Source organism: Phaethon lepturus, unplaced genomic scaffold, assembly GCF_000687285.1.
Source record: "Phaethon lepturus isolate BGI_N335 unplaced genomic scaffold, ASM68728v1 scaffold16837, whole genome shotgun sequence".
Taxonomy (NCBI): domain Eukaryota; kingdom Metazoa; phylum Chordata; class Aves; order Phaethontiformes; family Phaethontidae; genus Phaethon; species Phaethon lepturus.
Genome location: NW_010552698.1, coordinates 21,561 through 37,887, shown reverse-complemented (window position 1 = coordinate 37,887; position 16,327 = coordinate 21,561). Strand labels below are relative to the sequence as shown.

The window sequence follows — 16,327 nt, the reverse complement described above, 5'->3', positions numbered from 1 at the left end:
ACATGAAATCTCTACTGACACATATCTATGTAACCCCATTTTCATCACATGTGATCTACCATATAGCATATATCATAACACATTTCTATGAACACTCCTCTCAGTAGGAGACCATTTTTTCTTGAAGGTACCTGTTTTTCCAGCAATAAATTGAACCAAAGAACTCTACTAACCCTAATCAGACTCTGGGAAGCTGCCTGCTCTCCACAAAGGAAAACAGAGCATTGATCCCTGAATAGCTGCACAGCACATGGCAGATTTACTTGCATCGGTCAGAAAGAGCAGGCTCTTGTGGAAACCGCACCGAAGCTAGTAAGTCCTGCTCGTGAGCTGGCCTGTGGGAAAAGCGGCTTAGTTCCAACACATCCACTGCTGTAGACACACAGGATGTCTGAGAAACATCTGCCCCGCTTGCTGCTACCCCTGAGCTGCCAAGGACGCCCGTCAGGCACGGGCACACTAACAGAAACCAGCCCCAAGCAACAGCGTTTCCTGAACTGTTCTTTCGATTACAAACACCACCGCCGCTCCTTTCATTAACGAGGTTCAACTGCAGGCTTGCTAAACACGTATGCTGGGACAAAACCCTGACTCTCATCTGACAAATTGCATTTGTTCACTTCTCAGGGAGACTGTTCTGTGTCTCCATGACACAATGCTGGTAAAGCTAACAAAGAGGAGACCTTTATTAGATGTCATTAACTATAAAAGAGACTCTAGTTCCTAACACTTTTTTTTTTTTCCAAAATCCTGTTCTCCTCTCCAACTATTACTCTGTGGAAGGCTTGTGATATAGTAGTGAAGTAAGAAAAGGGAAAGTATAAGGCAAGATTTATTGCCTGGAATTTTTAGAGCTGTGACCTGTTATTTCAGATACCCAGGTTTGGACTGAAACCTCATTGTGCTGGCAGTCAATGCACACATATTGGAAAAAAAAGGTGTACCCTCTTCCCTTGAGGTTACAATATAAATGAAATCCAATTAAAAAAAAAAAAAAACAACAAACAGAACAAAGCAGTGCCTGACTACATTTTGGTAACATCTAAACAAAGAATTGGTTTGCACATGGTTTTATTCATATTTATTCAGATCGCTGTAGTAACCTAAAGGATGAAGGAATTGCAAAGGAAAGGAGATAATCCCTCACCATACAGTTTCTATAATCTTAATACTGGGCTATATAATAAAAAGGATTATCTTAGTTTGATAGCAATATTTTTGGTTTGGTATTGAAGGACATTCTGGATGGTAGAGATCTGCAGCGTCGTTGTTGGCAAGCAGCTGGAATCGCAGCAATGACGCAATTCATGTGTAGCTGTCAAACAAGGGACCCTCTCACTGTGTTAGTTGGATTCCTTCTTTGTTTTTATTGTTCTGATCCAATTAGTCACTGCTTTCAAGTTAAGAGATCCAACTGCCTAACTGGACTTAAAGAGAGACAAGAATAACAGAAACCAAAACCGGTGGTACAAGAGGAAGAATAGGGGATTTTTTTAAATGTCAAGTGCCTCAGTAAGTCAAATGCATGTTTTAACTAAACCTTAATTGCACCAAAACAACAGAAAGCAATCAGAAAGGGCCTGTTTTGATTCATTACATACCAGAAAAATGAGAGATGGAACTGTTCTAATCCAGGAATCTGTCACTATGAGTAAGCTCCCAGGGAGCCTGTTTTACTTGCCTTGTATCACAAAACATGGAAGAGACAGGTCTATAACCAAACCAACCCAGCTGCTATCTGCTATTTCCCCTTTATTCAGCACTGGTGAGGCCACACCTGGAGTGCTGGGTCCAGGTCTGGGCTCCCCAGTACAAGAGAGACATGGGCATACCAGAGAGAGTCCAGCAAAGGGCCACTACGGTGATGAAGGGACTGCAGCATCTCTCCTGTAAGGAAAGGCTGAGAGAGCTGGGACTGTTCAGCCTGGAGAAGAGCAGGCTCAGGGGATCTCATCAATATAGATAAATAACAGAAGGGAGGGTGCAAAGAGGACAGAACCAGGCTCTTTCCAGTGGTGCCCAGTGCCAGGACCAGAGGCAATGGGCACAAACTGAAACACAGGAGGTTCCCTCTGAACATCAGGAAACACTTTTTCACTGTGAGGGTGACCGAGCACTGGCACAGGTTGCCCAGGGAGGCTGTGGAGTCTCTCTCCTTGGAGATCTTCAAAAGTTGCCTGAACAAGGAGACAATTCACTGATTCAGGACATCCCATTCAGATGCTGGTTATGGTGCAAGAGAAGGGATGCCGTATTGTGGTTTGACATAAGGCTCCTTACATTATGTCTAAATATCAAACATGCCTTCAGACAAGGCTGGGGCGCAGAACAACAGGTCCAAAAAAGCTGAGATGCAGAGATGCCCTTGACCTTCCTGATAGCAAACTGCTGCTGACACAACAACAATGGCAAAACTGCTTGTGCCCAACATAAAACAGCAGAAAATCCTTGTGGATGTATTCTAATCTGTGTATGCCTCCAGGTGCCATCCACTTCCTCACAGCTGGTAAAGTTAGAAAAATACTGAGTTATGAAACACACTGAATTATGAAATACCATTGTCTACTTTGCTGAGTACTGGTATGTGCGTACTTCTATGTTAACTAACACGCAGCTTACCCTTCTCTGTACTGGTTTATGGCTCAGTTTATCACAGAAAAAAACCTACTTTTTAAATGTAGAAGACAAGAACAGCAGAACTGAACATGTTTGTCCAGAGAAGATTCTCCTACAGGGTATGTCTACACCGCCCAATGCAGCTGAGATCTCTGAGCTGCTGCCAGCACAGGTAGCTCAGACATCAGACCCTGCATATCCATGGTAAGGTAGAGCATCATGCAAGACATTCACTCTGAACCAAGTAGCCGTACTGCTTCTCCTATCAGATCTAGCCTGTTGAAGTGGCTTTGATGGCCACAATGCTGCACTGCCTTGGAACTAGAGAATGAAGTATGTATGTGTTTTACTAAACCTCAAAATGAAAGCATGCTTTTTTGTTACATGAACAATAACATTCTTAGATGTCTGAGTTGAAGAGTTCCCCACCAAGTAAATGATTTGAAGCTATCAAATGATTGACCATGAGGATTAGGAGAATGTTTATCATGTAGATATTCAAGCTGCATTTATGGGTAGTGCTGCTTCTTTATTACCATTTTGATAATAAATTTGTATTTTATCTCTGCATTAAAAAAAACACATAGGGCTCGGGCTGCAAACTCCTGAACCATGCTTTATAACATGCTGGTGTTTCTCAATTTCTGACAACATTACAGTTTAAGCATACTGATTTTTATACTGATTTCAAATAGTTGATGTACCCCAACGCTTTTGAGAATTTTGCCATTACCATCTCTCACCTCTTTTCTCAATAAGAACAATTAGGTAATGGTGTAAAGAAGTAATGCTACTGCAGACTTTCAGAACAGCTGTGTGAATAGATGCCTATTTCGATTCATGCTATGTATTTACTGCAAATGCTATTGCTTCCTGCAAAAAAAAATCATATACTCTTACAATTCCAGTGTGAAGGTTATGTGTAACACAGCAATAGTTTGCCTTGCCTTCAATTTAGAAATAGATTTAAATTATATAGCCCTTTTTCACAAACAGAAGACTACAACCTTCTCATTAGCCAGTCAGAGACATTCTGACTTACCATTCAGTTCAATTAACTGCTATCTGAAATTTACGTTTTAATTCCTAATGATTTTCATTTCTTCATCTATGCCCACAGGCTGTCACAAACATCAATAGAAGGTAGACAATCAAAGCATTCCACCCCCTTCCCATCCCTGTTCTCTCCTTCTTCAGCCCACTATGCTCAGACGAGGATGTATCACCATGCTCCCCCCTCTACAGTCAGGCCCTCTGCACTAAGCTTTAGCTGTAGGTATTAAGAACACAAAGGAGTAAACCAGCTTTCCATCAGCTCGTGACTTTTAGTTGCTGTTTTTCCTTGCTCTAGGATCAGGGTTTGACAGCAGTGTAGTAACACCCAGCAACATGCAATGCAAAACATTCTCTGTGTAAACAGAGCCTGTTTTCTTCCTCCCTTGCTTCCCATTTTTCCTCTTTGTTTTTCACTTGTCTTGTTCACTGCCCCTCTGTAGTTCTGTTTTTCCCCATTTGATCATCTCATTTCCTTCTCCACACTTCTTCTACACTGTCTTCCAAACCTCAAAACGTTAAGAGTCCAAAGCTGAGCCTTAAAAGCAAGATACTCAAATGGATCTGATACCCATCAACCTAGCCATAAAAAAAAGGCAGACACTGTCTCAGATGTAAAACCAAAGGGAAAAATATCACTTCAGACAAGTTCACATGCTTCAAATGCTTATTCTGTTCTTCTGTTTAAGCTACATGAAGAAGGCAATTTTGGGGAAAAGCTGATGTACAAAATAAGAAAGAAAATAAAAGCTCATGATCAGGCTTCTGAGGAATTACCTTCCAGTGAAACAGCTTCTCACAACTTTTACCACACTGTCTTCCTTCCAAATATCCCTCACTTTTTTTCAAATGTCCTTCCGTGCATTTCTTAATGTGACAGCCTAAATCCCTCACTCCCAATACCTTCCTACATCCACCATCTTTTTCATGACAGCCTGCTTCATTCTCAATATATCTTTAAGGGTTATGATCTAGTTGCTGTCTTGATGATGACCCAGCAAGCGCTGGAGGACATTCATACAACTAGTAAGGGGTTCAGAAGCAGCACACACCACTAATGTCAATAGCACATGCCCAAGTGATTCCTCTCAAATAGGGACTGTAGACCTAAAACACTACTATGGTGATAATAAACGAACCTATTCAGAAATAATGTCTATAATCCCTTCAGTATTTTCATAATTTTCATGAGCAGAAAAGAAAACATTTTGAAGCACCAACTAAACTCTGAGCAACCTACAGAGGATACTGTTCTTATTTTCATGTAAAAATCACTGAAGCCTGTTCTAATGCATTTTTCCATCCCTCGAAAAGGTGGGGTACTACATAAGCTTCATAATAAACTAGATGTAAAACCAAAGGGCCATACAGTAACAGCATGTGTTTACAAAACTCACCGAATTCTCATCTGAACGTGTGGTTTCTCCAGTACATCAGCCACCAGCATTTTTTACGTTTCTTTATCAGGCTTATTAGAAAAAACTGTTTTTGCCACAGATGATTCCAAGATACTTACCCAGTCGTGTAAGGTATATTTATTCCCCCTAGATTAATGCTTTCACATCCAACAATGAAAAGAGTTGAAAAGCACAGCAGAGAGACACCACTGCAGATCATAGCCAACTTTGCAGACTCTCTCGCACCAAGTTTCAGTTTTTTTATAATGTAGCCGCCTAGGACAATACCAACACCAGCACTAGGGACAATAATCACACCTGTGGAGAAGAAATTCGAGCAACGTTAGAACAGGACCTACAAAAATTGAATAAAACATAAATATTGATTTAATTCCCTGATTAGATGGCTGCAAATGCTGTACTAAGATCTCTATTGTCTGCTAGCAAAGTGAGTCAGACTTTTCAAACCTCTGGAGTGTTGTCAAAGAACTAATAAAAGCCTCCTTATGATATTACCAGCAGCCAAAGCTCTATAAGAGAACTATTGTACTTACAGGCAGAAACGTTGCTTTGTATTTATTTTAGAATGGGGAAAAGGAATACACATTACTCCAGTTCAATTACTGAAAATTTGAAGAAATCCAGATACGGACACGAATCTTCCTCTTCCTACTCTCATGATTAATTCCAGGGAAGCACAAGTGTGCCCACCTGGGAGTGCGTGTGTGAGCCTGGCTGCAAATTCTGCCTTCTGGATACTTTAGGCAAGTTGAACAGCACTTTCCTACATCAGCAGCCCCATTCATCTCAGCACAGCCACGTGAAGCGTAAACTGATCAAACATGATGTAAGAAATTAAGATACTAGAATCAGTATTTAGGATAAGTTTAAGGCACAAAAGACACGCCTATGAAATTTCTGTCGCTCTGCTGCTGCGGTTATAAGGTGGCGATTCAGCAACCTGTCACCGGGCAGCCCTCAATTCCCAGGGCCTGAGGTGGTTTCGTCAGTGAATGTCTTGCACTTGTTGCTTCCCTTGGCTTTTGCTTCTCACTGGCAGGTGAGAAGGTGTTTAAATAAGGTCTTTGCTAATACAGATGCATTCCACATAAATATGGAATTTGAACAACTTTTGGCAGCTGCCTCTAGGGAGAAAAAGCTAAACTTTATAATCCAAATTCCTAAAGATGTTGGTCTTCTTTTTAAAGAAGCTAGTAAGATTATCGCTTGCAAATATCTTTAAATTATTGCAAAGCACTCTCATTCACTGATAACTTGTCTAAAGGTGAAGGGGACATCATATTTATCAAAATGTTGAGATCGTGAAAGTAAAAGTAAGAGGTAAAAATAGTTGCCACCTTAATTATACTGCCATCACAAATGGCATTATAAAATAAAATGTCATTTCATGAGGAAGATTCTTAATAACAACCCTTCATACACACAAAATCAGTCTTTCTCATAAGAGCAGAATTTAAATGTGTAAGTCCTTCTAGGAGAATTAAATGATTTTCACAAAGTTCAAAGCTGTTACCTCTCTCAAGCTGTTGTATCTCTCACTTTCAATGACTGAATATGAATGAGGGAAAGAAATAATGCAAATCCTCTCACTTGCACTGAAAATGTCTCTCTGGGTGAAAATGGTAACTCAGCCATCTGAGTCTACCAGGCATGTCCTGCTCTACGAAATCTGTGTCAGAAATCTGGCAGACTGGGATCACTTGCAATGCCTTCTAAACCATCCCTGTCAGGCAAACCATGGACCAAATCTGTGGCTACAGCAGTTATAAGAACTAAGGATCTAGCCCAAGTTAAGGGCTTAGTGATGATAAATTAACCTCAGCATTCTTCTTAATTCCACCTTAGCTTTGAGTTCTTAACTTCTTTTGGACCTGAATTTACCTTTTCTTTCTTATTCTCCAGAGGACACATATATTGGAAAAGCCTTTCACTAGAACTGAGACTGTGTGTGTCTACATCTAGTACCTTGTCAAAACTGAGCATGTAAATGTTTTGTGAGGCATCTGGTTAGTGGTTCTTCCATTAGAGAGTTATACTGCACTGCTGTTTTCATCCATCCTCTGCCACACCATGAAGATCAGGACATAAAAAATTAGGAGACAAACACAAGCAAATTGCCTGTTGATGCTCGCGCTCATCAGGACATAAAAAATTAGGAGACAAACACAAGCAAATTGCCTGCCGATGCTCGCGCTTATTCTGGAGGATGGAAAGGTAAAGGAAAGCCTACACAGAAGAAGTATAAAGACCAATTCCTCCATGCAAACTGAAGATGGAGATGGAAAAATTCTCTCTCTGGGAGGAACTGGAAGGGCAGGAGCAGATTCCATTCTTTGTGGTGAAGGCAGCAGGGAGAAGCGCTCATTCCCTCCTGTGTGTCAGGAAGCCTGACAGGTTCCTTTGCCCCGAGTACAAACTCTTCATCCTTATGCCGCGCTCTTTCCGCAGGGGATGTGAAATCAGAAGTGATGCACTGTCAAAGCAGCACAGCGACTACAGTGCGCTTCCAGGCGAGCTTCCAGGGCAAAGCAAAGCGTGTACGTCTGATCAGGACATGCATTCTTCTTTTTCAAAGTCATTGAGAGATACTAAGCTGTTGTACTGAACTCTCCTTCATTTTACAATGACAGTTTGGCTTACAGGGATTGTGCGTGTGCCAAATACACTCCTGGGTACAGTGCTCCGAGGCAGTATCGGCTTTCAGTCAGCAATTTTCAAGCTTTGTCCTTTTTGCCGTTGTCAGGATGCTGCAGCACTTGAGGCTTTTCACAGCGGCAAAAGATGATCTTAACAGGTACTAATAGCCTGGGAACAGAAAACTGCAATATCTGCTAAGCGGGTTACGCTAAGAGAAGACCGTGGAGATTTTCAAACCAATTCTGCCTAACATATTACACCTTTTCTAAAACTAAATGTAGATCCAATCTGTTTGTAACCATTTTACCAGAAGTCACCAGAGTGGTGTTTTATAATATACAGTGTGCAGTTCTTCAAATTACAAATTATTTCCATTGTATCTCTTTCTTACAAGTAAAACTGCTAGCAAAGCACCTGAAAGTTTACCCTGGATTTGTCTAAGATCTATCTGTAACTTAGAGTCAAAGACCAACTTTTTTGGACTTGAGAAAGCCTGAAGGCTGAATGCCAACTGCTCTGCACACAAAAAAAAATTCCAAACAAGACAAGACTGCAGCACAAGCTGCACAAGTTCAAGACATGAAGTTTGGCACATGGCATTTTTGCTGATGATTAATGCCAGGTTTGTTTAAAAATAGAAACAAACTGAGACTGCTTATGAACTGAGATGGAAATGATGAATAGGAAATTTACATCAGTCACATGGAGAGATTCGTCAAGCACATGTACTCAGCTGGCAATGTACATATGAAGTATAAATGTAGTAATATAAATAACATGTAAGTCCTCCTTTTGCTAACCGGAAGTTTCTAAACTGGACATGTCTTTTACTAGATTAGCCAGAGCAATCTAACACAGAATATCCAAGTCTCCTTTTCCCATTTTTCCTACAAAAAGAATTTATAAAATTATTAACAACTGTTGACTTTAATGCTAAGTTTAGGAGCTGGGGTTGTGGAAGCAGTGCTCACTTGTCCGTGTTGCACATCCTGCCTGAGTTATTTCATCTTCTTTTTCTCATTCATTATAATAGTCTTTATCAAGCTATTTATAACAGGCAAAACAATACGTTTTAATTGCTTCACACCCTGGACAGGGTCACATCATTTTTTCCTCTTCTAATGTACTGGCTGTTGAATATTTTGTCTGGCAAGAATGTTTCTGGTTTATCCTGAAAATGAAGCAAGTTATGGAGCAGCAATCCCATCAAGACTCATTACAGCAAAACTCCTATGCCTGTGTAGCTGCCTTAAGCTTCAGACAGAATCACAGTCCCATCAATCAATGTTTCCTCCTTATATACAGAATGCAGGGATTTCATGCCCTGAAGAAAATCTCATCCCAGCAAGCTCTCAAACAGAAGTCACCACATGGTGCTTCTGATGTTTCCCCTCAGCGCCTCTAGAAAGACTCCTCACGTTTCTTCCAGCCACTGCAGGTGACAAATGATTCCCGTGTGAGGCCTCTGCGCCTTTGTCTCTCTTTCTTCTACCACTTTTTGTCTTTTCCTTGACTGATGCCCCTGGGCAGCTTCAGCCCATACTTAATCCCCGTTCCCACAATCCACTATCCACTCCATCGCTGCTTCTCAGGTACAGTATCTGGAAGTATGGGGGAGCAAAGAACTAATCTACCGGTTAACAGCTATTCTATATGGGAAGCACTATAGAGAAGGCAGAAAAGATGCTTAAAAGCACAAAAGAAGAAAGAGGTATTGAGACAAGTGTCTTTGATGCAGCTAGGAGAGAACGGAGATGATCTGCATGACATGGGCCCCAATTCTGCACAACGTTTTGGCCCCTTTCTCTGGGGAAGTTCCCATCCCTCCCTCCTGAAAAGCAGTATGAAGCTTAAAATTTTATAGTTTGTAGCTCTGTTAGAATTTGGACTTGGCTGCACATTGCCACAGCAGCAGGGGAAGTGCCACACCTGCAAAAGAGGGGCCTCAGACCTGCAATGGCAGGTGGGAGAAGATTCGGGGAGCTCTCTGGCTAGACTAGATCATTGAGCGCTCAATGTTCATAAGTAAATAGGCAGAAGACCACCAGCCTGGAGGGGAGAGATAACTGAAGGATGGGACAGATAAACAATACGTCACTGGGGAAAAAAGAAAGATTAGGATATTTTGAAGATCAAAGAGGAACTAAAATTCACAGAAAATAAGAACAGCTTTAAAATATCTTTTAAGGCACACAAATCACAGTAATGCCTATAGGTTTTCTAGCTTTGTTTTGTTGCCTTTTTGCCCCTTGAAGACCATTCACGTATTAGAAAATATCTGTTTAGGCTTACATAAAGGACCCCAGCCTTTTAACAATATAAATGGTTCACATTTTACTAAACACATGTAGCAAACATCAAAAAACAGCCTGAACATCTAGCCAAATGCACAAAGCTGGATCCAATCACCTGTTCTAACAAGCATGGGTTTGGTTCATTCCTGTATTGATTCATTTCTTTAGTCAAAGAACGCCAATCATTTCAATGTTATACTACGTGGCAATGCCTTACCAGTGTAGATGCTGGCATTGGAAGCTGGGATGCCAAACTGTGACTCGATGAACTTGGGAATGAAGGTAATAAAAGCTGTGACAATGGCACTCTCAGCTGTGTATGACAAACTCACAAAAAGGAATGTCATGTTGCTTAAGATCCTGACAGCTGCTCTTGGAAGCTCTATAAAATGACAAAAATTACAAACAAATGTTATAAATAATGAGCGAGAAACAAAAGCAAACTGAAACAAAGCAAATTGATTTTCTTTGAGATGGGCTGGCAATAATGGCTTGCTAGCATCTGGCTACATTTGCTAAGCGGAAGGGAGAGTGCATATTTGGGATTGCGGTCTTCGCTGTCTGCTCTTACCCTATCTCACTGCATTGCCCCGGGGCTGCAGTCCCACTTTTCACGAACACAACTGAGGTCTGTTTTAACAAAACCATCTGAAGAAACAGGGTCTACATAGTAACACTATAGAGGAAAGGAAAACAGCAATAAAATGTAGTTGTTCTGGAATTATTCTGATGTCTTATTTTGAAATGTTCAATGAGATAACACATATCACACTGCTGAGCCAACAGTACTGAGTTTTGCATTCCACAGGAGGAAAATGGATCACATATTCCCCCTGTAACACTCTGCTTCAAGGACCATGTTTGGAAAGCTGGGTTAATAATACTGTAATTTGAAAAGGGAACTAAAAGATTTTTAATTAAACATTTTTCTTCATGGTTTAAAAGTATTTACAATAGATGCAGACAAAGAGTACTGAAAAAATGATGTTAATGGTACCAATGAATCTCAACATATCTTACATACAAGTCATTTAATATTCTCAGGAGGGATAAAACAATCAATTAAAAATGAGAGCACATCATTAACTTAAATTGAAAAAGTATTCATAGATGTTGCAATTATCCTCAAATCAAATATCAAAACCCCATGAAATTCAGTACTGTAATTAAAAGAAACATTTAAATACATTTAATTCCATCCTGTAGTGATATAAAATTATCACAAGATGATAACTCTATTCAAGACTTAATTTTTTCAGATTAGATGACGTGATTTTAAACTTTTTTTTTTTCCTTGAGCTTCTACCAAGATCAGATTTTCTGTTCAAGTATTATATCTAACCTACTATGGTTTGGGTTTTTTCATTTGCTTTTCACTTCGTGCAGAAATTGAACACTGCTTGAATCAAAGCCCATTGAAATCAATGACAAGAGCGTCCATTAGAAAAACAACATGTTGAGTAAGAACTCCTGAGTATTTTATTGATGTTAAAAGTTGTCAAGTCAAAAATCTGTCTCACTTTCTCCATTGACTCCAGTAGGTTATCTGTATAAAAGGAAACATAATTTAGACTCTTGTCATGTCAAAACTTGTCAGGCTACAAATTAGCACCTAAGTTGTCTGACTGCATCCAGTCTTAGCGTATGCCAGTCGTCAAAATTTATACTGAATTCATTATGAGTACAGGGTTTATAATTTTCATGTAGTCAAATACTCTCTTGCTGCCTCTATAAAGAAACATAGTAAATGCTAAATACAAAATCTGGTGGAAGTAAGTAATGAATAAATCATATTAAGAAGCTCTCATGCATTTAAATCTTAATGTTTTTTACAGCCTACAGCTTTTTTTTAAAAAAATGTGGCACAGAAAGAAACCAGATAACAGGAGCATGAGACAATATAGTATCAACATGAATCTATGGAAACTGTAATGCAACTGTACACCTTCAGAAGCTACGTTACAGGAGCAAGTACAAAGATAAAATAGTGTAAGTATTTATTGGCAAATATGCTGCACGTTCAAAATACTGCTGATCAAAATTTGTCTCATTGTTCAAAAGGAAATGAAAGAGAGAAAAAAATGCAAGATCTACAATACCATCAGATGTCAGCCCTCAAACCCCATCAGCTTTGGCTTTGTGTCTATTTTGGGGTTGGCTTGGGTTAGCTGATGGGAGCTTAGGTGCTGAAAGAAACCAAAGGGCAAAGAGCCAAGATGGCTCTAACCCAGCTTTTGCAAAGCCTCTCATGGGCTAGAGGATGCAGTTTAAGAAAAGGGCTGCCCATAGGGCTGCAGCAGGGCAGCTATAGCAGGATTTCCCCAGGGACAAGGTGCAAGATTGAGTGCTTCTGCCCCTGCAACAGCAGCAAGCACTTATGACCGTGCTGCTGCGGTGAGAGGGGAGTCGGGAAACAGAACAAGGGGCTGCCAGGATCCGTCCTGCTGGAAACGGAGCTATTCGGTGGCAGCTGCTCACCTGTGCTGAAAACACGTGGAAGGAAATGAGACAGTAACTTTCAGAAGACTGGACATCACAGAGCGAAATATCGTTTTATGAGGATGATGAACTAAGTGCTCTTTGTAGAAATGAACTGGAAGTCCTTGGCCAACGGCTGAGTCCAAGATCTTTGCTAAATCCATTATTTTAAAGTGCCTGGTCCAAATATCATAATACCTGGTGAGGTTTGGCTCTTCCTGGTAAAACGGAACTTCAGGAAAAAGTATGATTTAGAATTTTCAATCTAAAGATACTGAAGAACTAATTAGGTAAAGAACTGCAGAGCTAACGAACATTTTGCTCTGGTGTTCACATGTAGAGCTGTACTTTCTGTTGACTCCTACTTACATCTCATCTGAGCACTCACTCTAAAGGTCATTATTAATTTCAAAACTAATTAGTATTTTCAAATTGGGTTTCTACTGATAAATAGATAAAATGCTTCGAATAAGCGTAAGTTCTTTTACACCCGCGTGAAGGATTCTTCAGGGAACAGCTCTGCTGATTACTGTAATTTTTGGCATGAAATAAAACAGCGATTATTCCTGCGTGCTGCCCTAATACATACCACCTGGAGCAGTTGAGATTGAAGCTCTTTATGACTTATAAAGAGCAACTGTCTGGCATACAAGGAGAAGTTGCTATATAATAAGAAATTTGCAAATAAAAATACATATTCAGAATTAGGCTTTCCCTGATTTCCTCCTATGGTTATAGATAAATCCCGTGTGACAGAATCTGTATTACACTTCTCAATTTAAAAACCTATAATAAAAAGGTACTGTAAGTATCCTGTGTCTTTCAACCACGCTAATTCTAGTAAAAAGCAAGAATGCTAAAAACTTTAAGGATCCTTTGTACTACATAATCAATCGTGCATTTAAAACATTTCAATGTCACAATATTTTTGTGTGACTAGTCATAGGCCGAGGCTTTGGTTTCAAGGCCATTATTAAACCTGTCAGGTTCTGATTTTTAGGAGGTTTTCAAAAAACATCTCTTGTTTTTTCAAGCGTGCCTCAGAAACAAATCTATGAGAACTTGCAGTTCTCCTCATGCTGTCATTTGAACAAATAAAGCTCTATCAATTACATTCCTAAAACTGAAATTATCTTTAATTAGTATGGCTGCAAACACATTTACTCTTCTGTGCAGTAATACAAATCTTAGACATCCTCATCTTCTTTCTTTTTTTTTCTTTAAAAAAAAAAAAAACTAATGTGTAACTAAGCATAAATTGAAACCTGCCTTGCTGGACTGGTTTGCTAGTCTACTGGCAATTTTCTCCCCTTCATGGTCTTTGACAATATTTTTTCTCTAGTCGTTATTCATTTTCTTTCACTCATGTGCTAGACCACTGCTTGATTCATGGTAAGAGAAAAGCATAAGAAAAATCTGCAAGCAATACAAATATCTGTAAATACTGCTCTAAGCAAAACTCTTAAAGCACTGTAAACAGAATTTCAATAAAAGCTCAAATAATTCTGACTTCATCTCCTTTTTCATAATTTAATGCATTTTCTTTTATCCCTGCTCCTGTGCATCTAGCCCAAAGTGGTGCAATGTATACAATCAGGGGAATAAACCATTCCCATCTACAGCACTGTCCTCTTGTAGTCCACCAGCGATGCCCCTTGTAAGGGTGACGCAGGTGTTGGCCAAAGGACCTCCTTTCTGCTGGTGCTCGAAGCCTGGACAGCACTATCCAAGTCCGCAGCTTTGATGGAGGCTGCCTCCACACTGAGGTCTCAGGGGCTGCTTCTGCTCTCAGGCCAGTACAAAGCAGAGCCCAGATCTGAGAGACAGAATTTCTGATTTGTTTATCAGAAAGGAAATGAACCTTTTCAGTCACACACGACTACTTCAAATATATTCTGCATGGAGCTAATCACTAAATTCTAGAATAATATTTTGCCATGTATTTCATTTCATTATCTACTCACATACCATTTAAACAACCTCATTCAACTCAATTCCTCAAGCATTTTCAGGACATACCTTAAGTACCTGGGCATCGTAGAATCATAGAACAGCCCGTAATAGTCCATCAAGAGTAAGGAGGTTCAGAGTGAGTTTGATGTGATTATTACTTTTGCTAACTTGATTTAGAGCAGCTCCTGGAGGATCCAGCTCACACTGCTCATTGCTGCATGGGGCCATGCCAACCTTTTCTATTTTGAGCTCTTCAAGATGGCCTAAGAAAGGGCGAGGGGGGAGCAGCTCGCTCAAGGTCAGTGGCACAGCAGGATCTCCAGCCCACAGTCTGCTGAACTCTCTGGCGTTTACGGTGCCCACCAAGCACCCACGCACACAGACCACTGTCTCCTCCTCTAATCTGATCCCTGCCAACTAATCTTTAGGAACTGCAGAAACTCCAGTCTGGATCCTCCGTGGAGCACTTCAGTGGACTTGTGCTACAACCACGAGCCCCTCAGGACTTTCTTTTACCTTTGCTGATGCCCTGACAAGCGTTGTTATACTGTCTTAGTCCCCAGCAGGGTCTGACTGGGAAGGGCACACGACAGCTGGCAGACATGAAAAGGCAGACAGGACCGTTACACATTTAAGAAAGGGCTGGGTTCAGAGATAATACTGGTTTACTTATACGTATGCAGCGACAAAACTCAAAATGTTAAAAAAACCCCAAAGACTATAAAACACGTGTAATTAATTAACACCCTTTGGATTAGATCAGCACATTTTAGGTAAGACATACATTTGCTTTCTTTACACTGCTCCATTATGCAATTACACAGTCTATTTCATTATATTGTAAGTAAAGGGGACTGCAGATACAATTTCCACAGTACAAAACCTTAAGGGTATCCATGTAATAAATGCAAACAGTAGTTTTTTCTGCTCACGTTCATGATTTATCTGCATGTATGGGATTGAACCGCGGCTGCTTCATTATAAATCTCCTCTAGTTCATGTTAATTACACTACCTCTACTTCTCCCAGTAAACTACATCCAATTTCCTTCCTCCTGTGACCTCTTTAACGTTTTATTTAATACTTTTGAAACGTGCCTCAGAAATAGTCTCCCTCTCATGTTGTTTACTTCCAACATAAATAGGAAAAGACTGAATTCCAAGCCCTTGCACCTCGAAATATGAGAAAAAGCAAAGCTATATCTGTATTTTCATCTGTTCCTGGCTCTACCATAGGCCGAAATAAAGCTCAGGTCACTGAAGCTGGAAGCTATTTGAGGCTGGAGCCAGTTTTATTTTATTTCTTCAGCCTATACTGGCCGCCATGGCAGGAAAAATGACCCCGGCACTCTCCCGTCATGCCTTTTTGATTCCTTTTCATTCATCTAGAGAACCAACTTACATGAAATTAGGACAAGTTACAGCACAACAAGAATCATTTTGCTGAGTTCCCAGGTAAGACAACATCATACCAGAAGATCAAAAAAACCATTTTTTTCCCTGAGACTTTCCTTACCAAAGCTGCACGGATTTTACAGATTTAATGGCACTGACCTCTGTCGTGGCAGACTATGACATCACTGATATTTATTAGTACAGAACAGAAGATGTGACCTACTAAATCATCAGTCTCCCAGCTACTGCCTAAGTGGAGTTTCTGTCCATCATTCCATAAAAAGATGAAGCCCTGACATTCAGTGGTTAGTATAAAATGTACATTGCATCTCAGAAGAAGGAATGCTAAATGACTTTTAGACACATGCGATCCTTTTTTCCTCCGCATTATAAATGAAATTACCACAACCAAGAAGCTTGAGGCATGATCTCATTCCATAAAGCCCACTTAAACTTGAAAAATAATTAAATGATAGTGCATTCC

General features: G+C 40.2%; 1 protein-coding gene across 1 annotated transcript in view; it reads right to left on the bottom strand.

The window, feature by feature from the left end:
* Positions 1-263: 263 nt before the first annotated feature.
* The window catches only part of LOC104624042 (solute carrier organic anion transporter family member 5A1-like), a gene marked incomplete at its 3' end in the record, with an annotated part of 22,985 nt that continues 6,921 nt past the window's right edge, over positions 264-16,327 (bottom strand). The window contains exons 3-5 of the mRNA XM_010291302.1: positions 10,236-10,400; positions 5,186-5,384; positions 264-530 (exon numbers count right to left, since the gene is read on the bottom strand). Of these exons, the coding sequence (XP_010289604.1) occupies positions 264-530; positions 5,186-5,384; positions 10,236-10,400 (631 nt within the window). The remainder of the gene's footprint in view (positions 531-5,185; positions 5,385-10,235; positions 10,401-16,327) is intronic.